At 35.8% G+C, this 9,813-nt stretch overlaps 1 protein-coding gene across 1 annotated transcript; it reads left to right on the top strand.

The window, feature by feature from the left end:
- Positions 1–2,089: 2,089 nt before the first annotated feature.
- On the top strand, positions 2,090–9,331 carry LOC146574672 (sodium- and chloride-dependent GABA transporter 2-like). Its single transcript, XM_085274540.1, has 14 exons — positions 2,090–2,629; positions 2,812–2,946; positions 3,637–3,777; positions 3,869–3,953; positions 4,046–4,178; positions 4,289–4,423; positions 5,005–5,108; positions 5,188–5,312; positions 5,389–5,501; positions 5,583–5,720; positions 6,060–6,162; positions 7,017–7,117; positions 8,133–8,303; positions 8,671–9,331. Exons 1-14 carry the CDS (start codon positions 2,434–2,436, stop codon positions 8,833–8,835), a joined length of 1,845 nt encoding a protein of 614 aa, XP_085130666.1. The 5' UTR covers positions 2,090–2,433; the 3' UTR covers positions 8,836–9,331.
- The last annotated feature ends 482 nt before the right edge of the window (positions 9,332–9,813 follow it).

Here is a 9,813-nt window from a genome sequence, read left to right as displayed (position 1 = left end):
CAAATTCATTGCACATGGCTGCAATACTTTTGGTCATACTACAGACGCCAAGCACTGTTTTCACTAGAAAGAATGTAGCATTAGACCTTGCAATTTTGTAACTTAATCTGAAGTTAGTTAGTTAATACAGTAAACCCAGGAACTGAAAAGCCACACAAAACCGTGGATCCATTTCAGGAAGAACCAAACTGTCATCTAATTTGAAAATTCCTGCAATGCTTTGCATTTCGTATATGAGACTTTAAATGCAAACTATTCTGACTGATATGCAAGCAACATTTTTCACACCTAACAATGAACAAATATTCAGCTATTCACCTGAATCTTAGGTACGCACATAGTTACATAGATAACTATATTTGAGACCAACATTTATGATGAGAAAACAACTCCTCTGATGTTTATTTTCTGAGACATGATATCTTCTTTTTAGTCCTCTTGTTACGAAAGGTCACGTGAGAGAAAGGAGGGGGAAAAAACCTGCCACGTGCAGCCTTCGAACTGAGCTGAAGGTTGGTTTTCTGTGAAATCACTAACAATACATTCCATAATGTAGCAACACCTTTAGCACCTGTGCAAAAAAAAAAAATAGATTCATTGTTGATTTATGATTAACTAATCATTATAAAAAACGAATGTTTCAAATTTATTTCACAAAACAACAAGAGGGAAACAGATGTTCTGCATGTTACCTTGTTATAAAAAGATAACCCCCTCCCCCCAAAAAAGTGACTTTATCTTGACCAACACACAAAACATAAACCAACTCTAAACTACGCCTGTGTGTCTGTGTGTGTGTCTGTGTGTGTGAGTGTTCTCTACTGGTTCCAAAGAAAAGACTGCGTTAGTCTCTATAGCCACTCCTCACAGAAACTCATTTTACCAAAGATACTTTCTAGAAAGAAGCAGGTGTTTTATTTCAGAAGACGGCTTTTAAAGGGGAAACAGCCTGAGCTGCTCAAGGTATGTTGGTTTACATTTTCCTTTTGTTTAAAGTGTTGGTAAAACTCTTACAATTGGTTAAATGATGCCACTAAGCTTGTTTCTATGTTTTACGTCTATACATTGCAATTTGTTTATTGCAATACCATTAGTTAGAAGAAAAGATACTGAACTGGAAGGAAGAATAAAAAAGTAAGTTATATCTTTGTAAAAAATAGTCAGGTACTTGTGTTGTTGCTCAGTACAGATTATAAGAATAGGAAGAATAAAGTGAGCAGGCATACAATGCATGCATTCTCTAAACTGGGGCTGTTCTAAATAGTAAATTGGAAATTATATGTGTTTTCACGTTACCTGCTATAATCAAGATGCTGTAAGTTGTTAAATATTATACTTTTGGAATAAGATCATTGCTTGGTAACTCCGGTATCTTTGTATATATGTTAACATGATTCCTAAGGTTATGCCAACACTAAGATGACCAGGATAAAGCCACGATGTCCAGCTGAAACAACTACATTTATTTTCACTAATTTTTTAGTTCAAGATTCATTTTAAAAATAGTCCTAAACAACAGTTCACCAGGTTTTCTGAGGGTCTTTCAAAGTTTTTCTTTGGACAATGGCTGCTTTTTCACTCATTTTCAGTCCAGGTCATTTTCACAGCAATGTTTTTAAACCACTTAACATGAACCTATTGAAGCATAAAAAGGCATCTAACTGGATGTACCAGTGATTTTTCTACACATACCAGACAGCAAAGAAATGATTTTAAAACAAAATGCAAAATTTCTTAAGGCAATTTGTTACTAAGTCACAGAAACACACACACACACACACACACACACACACACACACACACACACACACACACACACACACACACACACACACACACACACAATTTCTTTAGTCTAATCTGTGAAACATATCAAAGATAACACAGTATTTTCACACCAACAGAGCTTTTAGTTAAAAACTTGGCAAATCTGTTTATTGTGTCCTTAAAAAATGGGGGGAAACAGGTTCAGGACAAAACAAGAAATGGCAGACCTAAAAAAAATATCTTTGGCTGACAATTAATATCTGAGAGTCATGCCCTTAAGAAATAGGAAAATTCTAGCAAAGACCTGACATAGGACCTAAGAGGTGCATCTGGCCTTTCTATTCATCCATTTACTGATCACTGAAGCCTCATCAGAAATGGTCTCAGTGGAAGGGTGCATGTCAAGAAGCCATTCTTAAGGATGGAGAAAAGGGAGAAAAAGCTGAGAGATAACAAGAACTGGACAGAAAATTAGTGACAAAATCAGCGGCATTTTCCATTCACATGACTCTTATTTTGTATCCTAAGGTGTAAGGTGAGTTTTTTCTTTTGGCCTTCTTTAAACAGCACTGAGTTTCAGTGAGTATACTGGATGTTGACATTCTATGTATTTTGTTTATTTTAGAAGATATTGAGATACACAAACTTAATTGTTAAAGGGCTGAAATGGACCAAAAACAGAAATCCACTGTGAAAATGAACGTGATGAACCCTGGGAACAGACTGGGACATACCCAGCCCAAAGCTCCAGAGAGAGAGCAGTGGGCCAACAAGCTGGAGTTCATCCTGGCAGTAGCTGGGCACATTATTGGGCTGGGGAATGTCTGGAGGTTTCCATACCTTTGCTACAAAAACGGAGGAGGTACATTGTTGTTGTTATGTCCATCTTGAAAACAAATGTCATGTAGCCTTTATTGCCAAAGATAAAGATTGAATTCAGCATGGAAAAAACAAAAACAATACTAATTGCACACATTGAGCAATATGGTGTATACACATTTCTTAGATGTTATCAATAATTACTGATATTTATTTGTTTTTAAGGGGTTTTCTTCATTCCTTATGTTTTATTTTTGTTCACTTGTGGCATCCCACTCTTCTTCTTGGAGACATCTTTGGGTCAGTACACCAGTCAGGGTGGAATAACATGTTGGAGAAAAATCTGTCCACTCTTTGAAGGTAGTTTTTTTTTTTGTGATTTTTTTCTTTATTATTTTAATTAGATCTTGTTAGAACAGGATTTATCACCCTTTCACCTTCAGACCGGCTTTAATTATTCATGGCATAGATTCACCAAGGTGCTGGAAACATTCCTCAGTGATCCATTTTGACTTGATAACATCAGACATCTCAAATGTACTTTATTGGATAGAGACCCGATGATTGTAAAGACCATTTGAGTGCATTGTCAAGAAAATGGGTCTGAGATAAACTTTGTGACATGTCATGTTAGCCTCAGCATCACTAAATGTAAACCCTAGGGATAGTATATTTCATATGTTTATGAATCTCTGAAAGGCAGGCAGACTGGTGACCAGGGCGTACCCAGCTTCTAGCTTTATGCCAGCTGGGAAAACCTTGGATAAGCAGTTAAGAACATTGTTTGATGGATGGATTGAAATATAATGGAGTAGAAAGTACAAACCTAATACAAACGTAAAAATTACATTACAACAAATGTAAGGACATCAAAGTTGTTGTTGTGTATGTGACCTAAATAAAAAGCCATAGTGCAACTTTATTGTATTTTTATATATTTGTACAGATGATTTTTTTTTTTAAATACAGATGAACTTTTAAAGTCTAAGCTTGAAGGGAGCTTAGAATCAAATAAAAACTGATATTGTTCATCGCACTATTTCTTAATAGGTTTAGGTTACGGAAGCCAAGTGGTTGTTTTGTACACTGGTATGTATTACATCATCATACTGGCTTGGGCGTTTCTCTACCTGTTTTCATCGTTCAGGGCTGAGCTTCCATGGGCAAGCTGTCACAACAGTTGGAACACAAGTACTAAGATTTTATTTTGTATTCATTTCACATAATTGCATCATGCATGTGTTATTCGCATTTCACAAGCCTGCTTAATTTTTCATGCAAGATGGCTGTTTTGAACATAGTCACAATCAAACATTTCCTGTGGACCCAAATGGAAAGAGTGTGTCTTCAGTTGTTGAATTCTGGGAGTAAGTATGGTAATATGGACCATACCATAAGGCTAATAAGGTTTTCATATATGAAAGCTTATATATAAACTTCTGTATAAACTTTGTAACAGGAGGAGAATCTTGGGCCTGTCTGATGGAATAGATAACATTGGGAATGTCCGTTGGGACCTGGCCCTTTGTCTTCTTCTTGCCTGGGTTTTGTGCTATTTCTGTATCTGGAATGGAGTGAAGACCACAGGAAAGGTGCAGAACAAACTTTATATACTAATTTTTCATTTCATTCAAACTCTTCTATGAAGCATCTAAGTCGTTTTTTTTTTAAAAACATATACTGACAGTTGCTTGTATTGAAGGTGGTGTATTTCACCGCCACATTTCCATTTGTGATGCTGGTGGTGTTGCTGGTTCGTGGCCTCACATTACCTGGAGCCAAAGATGGAATTATGTTCTACCTCTACCCAGACCCATCCCGTCTCACTGATCCTGAGGTGCTAAATTCTCTAGTACTGAAGAAGTATTCGCTTTTTTCCTATAATGCATGTCACATTGCATTTAATTGCATTGCACATCTTTTGCATTTAACAATAGCATGTAGTTAAAGAAAAAAAAGGGGGGGGGGGGTCGAAATGTTGGTAAACATGTTTCACCACAGAATATGATGTTTTTGCACTTACTGTGCACAGCCCTGTACTCACCAATGGCATGGTTTAGTTTTTATCCAGCCTTTACACAGCATCATAGTTTTTATTTATTTTTTATTTCAGTGGTAATGAGTTTGAAGATTACCATATGACCTGAAAAGAATGCGTGTGCCAATCCTATTCTCAGTCAGTAGAGAATATATGTAATTGTTCTTAATTTTCAAGAAATAATTTAAATGAGCAACAGATTCCAGTAAATTCAAGGATCAGGAACATCTGTGTTGTTTTGCAAATACTTTTAGTAAATCAGTTTTTTGATAACTTGGCATATTATTGAACTTTTACTACTAGAAGCAGTTAGTATGATGTAAATGCACTTTTTTGTACACTTACATATTTACCAATCAAAATGACTTTAAATCCCTCAGGTATGGATGGATGCGGGCAGCCAAATTTTCTACTCCTATGGAGTTTGCACGGGGGTTCTGACCTCATTGGGAAGCTACAACAAGTACAACAACAACTGCTACAGGTTTGTAGGAATTCTTCCTTTACTTTTGTAATTACTGTAATTTGCTTGTTTTCTCACCTTTGAAAAATTTCACCTACAGAGACTGTGTTTACCTGTGCCTGTTAAACAGTTTAACCAGTTTTGTAGCTGGTTTTGCCATTTTCTCTGTGCTTGGTTTCATGGCAAAAGAACAAGGCTTGGATATATCGATGGTAGCAGAATCAGGTATGGATGGAAACCCAGAGTGATACTGTTAAGAGCTGTCTGAGAAAACGACTATATTTTGCTTCCATTTTTGCAGGACCTGGATTGGCATTTATTGCTTATCCTCGTGCTGTGGCTTTAATGCCGGTTCCTCAGCTCTGGGCGATTTTCTTCTTCATCATGGTCATCTTTCTGGGATTAGATAGTGAGGTAATACCAATCTATTTGTCATGTACATCTTAGAGTTGTTTCCTTTGTGGTAATACGAAATAATCTCTCCCATCACCGCAGTTTGTATATCAAGAGGCACTGGTCACAACAATCTCGGACATGTATCCTTCCTTTTTTCAAAACAACTGTCACCGTAAACTCCTTCTTCTTGGAATTAATGTCGGAAGCTTCCTTGTAGGCCTTCTGATGGTGACAGAGGTGAGTGTTTTCAGATTTTCTTGATCATTTAAAAATGGAATTTAAAAAAATAAATCAATTTAAAAATGAACCTTGTAATATTTTCAACTATAAAAACATAAGGAATTCACAAGTGAGAAATACAGAGGGAAATACAGTAGATTAACTAAACTTAGCACGCACTATTTTAATCTCATTGAACAGAAGAATTTTTAAGTTAAGGGCTGAATTCACAAGAATGATACACCTGCTCATGTTTTGCTCTGCTTTTATATGGACTATGTTCTCAGAATATGGATTTAGTATGGTGAATCTATAGTTATAGATGCAGTCATATATTTTGTTTCTATATATTTGTAGGGCGGCCTTTATATTTTCCAGCTGTTTGACTACTATGCCTGCAGTGGGATGACCCTCCTACTTTTTGCTATTCTTCAGTCTGTCTGCATAGGATGGGTCTATGGTAAGTAGCAGTTTTAACTTGGTCAAATCATTCAGTGTATTTAAAAAATGGACCAAACACTGTAAAGTCATTCATTGGCATGTGTACTATCATCTAAAAACCTCAAATCTGCCAATTTGGCTGTCACCATGTTAGCTTTTCAAACAGATGCGATCGGAGTTTGCAGAAAGGGTAAAACTGGGAAATTTATCAGGTTACCCCAACACTATATAGCCAGCTTGATTGGAAGGTGCTTCATTAATTTACTATTAATAAATAATTTGAATACTTTAAGTAAGAAAAAAAAAAAATGACAGCCACGTATCACAAAATAGCCACATTTTTATTTATACACTAGAGTTATGAATTTTTTTCTTAAGTCATCATAGAACTTAAATAGCAGAGAAAAAGATCACTTCCTGTAGAGGTTTTATGATAGTTAAAATTAGCTAGAAATATCAAAATTCTGGTGTAAAACTGGATATTTTAACATTTGGGTCTATGGGGACTGACTCGCTTTCTGAGCTCGCCTCAAAGAACAGCAGTTCTACAGGTTGCCACTTGGGTAAAATTTGCAACTTTTGGATGTATCAAACCCATGTATTAAATTCAAATCTTGGCTTCACTTTCATTTTAACTTCTGTAAAATGAAAGTGAAGCACAATACAGAACCTCCATTATACATATGTCTTGATCCATGCTCCATCCCGGTAATGAAATCTCTAAAAGTTGATTCTGTTTATCTGGACATAGCATTATCGCTGAAAACACTCTGTCCAGATCACCAAAATCATTTTTTGGCATTATATATATGGTATTATGTTTGTGTGTGTGAGAAAACAACCAAATAGTTAACAATGTTTTTTTTTCTGTAGGTGGAGATCGTCAGTACGACAATACAAAGGACATGATTGGATATCGACCATGGCCTTTTATGAAATACTGTTGGCAGTACTTCACACCAGCGATCTGTACTGTAAGTATTAGAAATGTTGTGAAATGCTGTTAAGTGAGTGTACGTGAAACCTGTCAGAATCTTCTATTCTAAGACTAGTCTATGTCTTAACCAGATGGAAAACAATTCCACTTTGACACTGCATAGCAACTCAAAGACATTTAATGCATTTATAAAGTGGATCTTTTATGCTCCATAGTTTAGTTTTAGTGCCATAGTTTAGTTTTGGGCTACTCTGGAGTAGCTTTGCATGATTCACAGTTCAAAATAAACTTTTGTTTTAGGATTTACTGCTTCCTAATACAGCCCCTTACTACTTTTTCTGAAACAAACCATTTTGGAGCCTCTCTCTTTCAGGCCACCCTCTATTTAAGCTAACTTATAGAGTTTAAACAAGATGTGAGTAGGGCTGCTGTACTGTAAATGAACATATTAAGGATATCAACTCTCAGATCCATTAAAAGCCTACTGTTTGGGCTCATTGACATTACTTGCACATGCTGTACACTGACCTCAAATTTGAAATGTTGACCTTATTTCAGAGGAGTATTTTCCACTGTGACAGCATAAATGTGACAGAAGAAGTCAATTTTTAGCTTCACACAATTGGTGAAATATTATTTTGTGTACATGTCTAATGTGACTTCAGTTGATTTAATAAAAAGCTTTGAAAAAAAATTAAATTCCGCTGCGGATGGATCAAAAATACATGTATGTTTTAAGTAGTTATAAAATTATGTCTAGTTAAAACCAATTTATATCAAATAGACCAGAGAGAAAAGCATACATAGACATTGGATATAATCACAGTTACCTGTACCTAAAGTTTTGACATGACTGACAGGAGTGTTTGGAAACAAATGGCACTACAAAAGCAAAGGCTGTAAATTTGAATGAATATAATTTTAAATCTTATTTACAAGTGTTTGTTTTACATCATATAATGTCAAAATTAATCCCCCATGAATATGAATTTTCTCTTCTTGAATACAAATCAGGCTTTTAGTTTATACCTGCTCCTGTCTTATGTTTTCAGTGCACATTTCTCTTCTCCCTGATCAAATATACCCCACTCAAATTCAACAACACCTATGAATATCCCTGGTGGGGATACGCTATTGGAGGATTGTTTACACTCTCCTCAACACTCATGGTTCCTTTGTGGATGTTGTATGCTGTGTGCATTACTCCAGGAACACTGAGACAGGTAAATCCAAAAAAAAAAGGTGAGTTTGAATGGTCAGAAAATCTTAAAAGTCTAAAAACAGCTTCTGATCCTTCCACTGGATGCATCTTAGGCAGCTCACTGTAAATTGTATTTAGGGTAACATGAGGAATTTGAGGTCAGGAGTTCCTGTTTCTCTCTTAACTGTTTAAATTAAAGTGTATACCTTGTGGAAGTAAGGTCATTTGTGGTCACAGTGAAATACAAACCCCAGTGAAACTGCAGTGTACCTTTTATTGATTTTGAGCCTTAAACCTTGCCCTTGATGGCAGTTACATAATGTTACAAATATAATGATATGATCATTCAGCAGAATAATCAAAAACTACGCTTCTCTTTTGCCACCCAGAGACTGAAGCTTCTGTGCACGCCAGCAAAGGACTTGCCTTCTGCAACATCAAAGAAAGCATCAAACTATGAAGCATTTCAAACTTTCACAGACTTGCACACACTGCGCAAGACAAAAAGTCCAGATGATAGAGATGAACAAATACAGGGATCATATATTATTTAAACTGAACAAAAAAAAAAGGTTAAAAGTACAACTACAGCAGCGAAGAATACATGTCACATACAGTTATATTCTAAGTCCATTAGGCAAACAACTCTAAACATCATCTGGTCAGTGTCCAGCTACCAAAACCAGATGAGGGAGACTCTCTGAGTAAACATAATGATCTTCTGAAACTCTGCCCTGGACTTATCATTTCAAGCTGCCCTGTCTTTTTATTTAGGGTACCTGTGGGGGAAAAAAAGCTGGAAACACTGCTTAAGGCTGAAAAACAGCCTCTCAAGCAACACTGATCGATCACTGGAACCGATCATCAATCAGATATGTCTCAGTAAAAGACCTTTTTCTCTGTAGAAGATAACAGATTTTTTTAATGTTTCATTGTTAAACTGAAAATGTAGTTTGAACTGTTTGTTGTACATTTATAGTACCTTTGTGTAGCTGTTTCAGCGTGTTGTATTATTTACTGTGCTCAGTAAGCTCAAGATGAAGGAAAAAGAGGAAAAACATAAAAGTTTTGGTGGTAACAATTCTTAAATTTTACATTTGGTTTCTTTTCTTGTATTCTGACTTCATTTATAAATTCTACTATGTTAAATATTAGAGTGAGGACATACTTACTCCAAACATACATGATAAATAATAAAAAAAAAATATAGATGTGTCAAACATGTAAAAAGAAAAAGCGACAAAATTTTTGGAGGTGTTAGGTAACACCACTTCACAATGCGCCTTCTATTTAGCTGATAAAACAGAACACACCTGCACTCCTTGAATACCTGAAACTAAGGGAAAACTGGAACAACAGGTTGTAATCCAAGACAGTGCATGCCCACAGCTTTTATACTGAGTAAAGTGAGAACCAGGGTGCATTATGGAAAGGTTGCCATAACAAGGATAAAACTGTGTGAGCAACAATCAAAATATACACCTACACACAATTTAGAATCACCAAATGTGCAAGTGTTCGGATTGTATGAA

This window comes from Mchenga conophoros, linkage group LG5, assembly GCF_057382185.1.
Source record: "Mchenga conophoros isolate Kocher_MC1m ecotype Shallow Benthic linkage group LG5, M_conophoros_male_GT1.1, whole genome shotgun sequence".
NCBI classification, from domain to species: domain Eukaryota; kingdom Metazoa; phylum Chordata; class Actinopteri; order Cichliformes; family Cichlidae; genus Mchenga; species Mchenga conophoros.
The sequence above is the reverse complement of the archived record's forward strand: the minus strand, read 5'-3'. Positions and strand labels throughout refer to the sequence as shown.

Coding starts and splice junctions, on each gene's coding strand:
- LOC146574672 (XM_085274540.1), top strand. CDS start 2,434: ATGGACCAAAAACAGAAATCCACTGTGAAAATGAACGTGATGAACCCT. Junction 3,778..3,868: donor TCACAACAGTTGGAACACAA/GTACTAAGATTT, acceptor TTTTCATGCAAG/ATGGCTGTTTTGAACATAGT. Junction 3,954..4,045: donor TCAGTTGTTGAATTCTGGGA/GTAAGTATGGTA, acceptor ACTTTGTAACAG/GAGGAGAATCTTGGGCCTGT.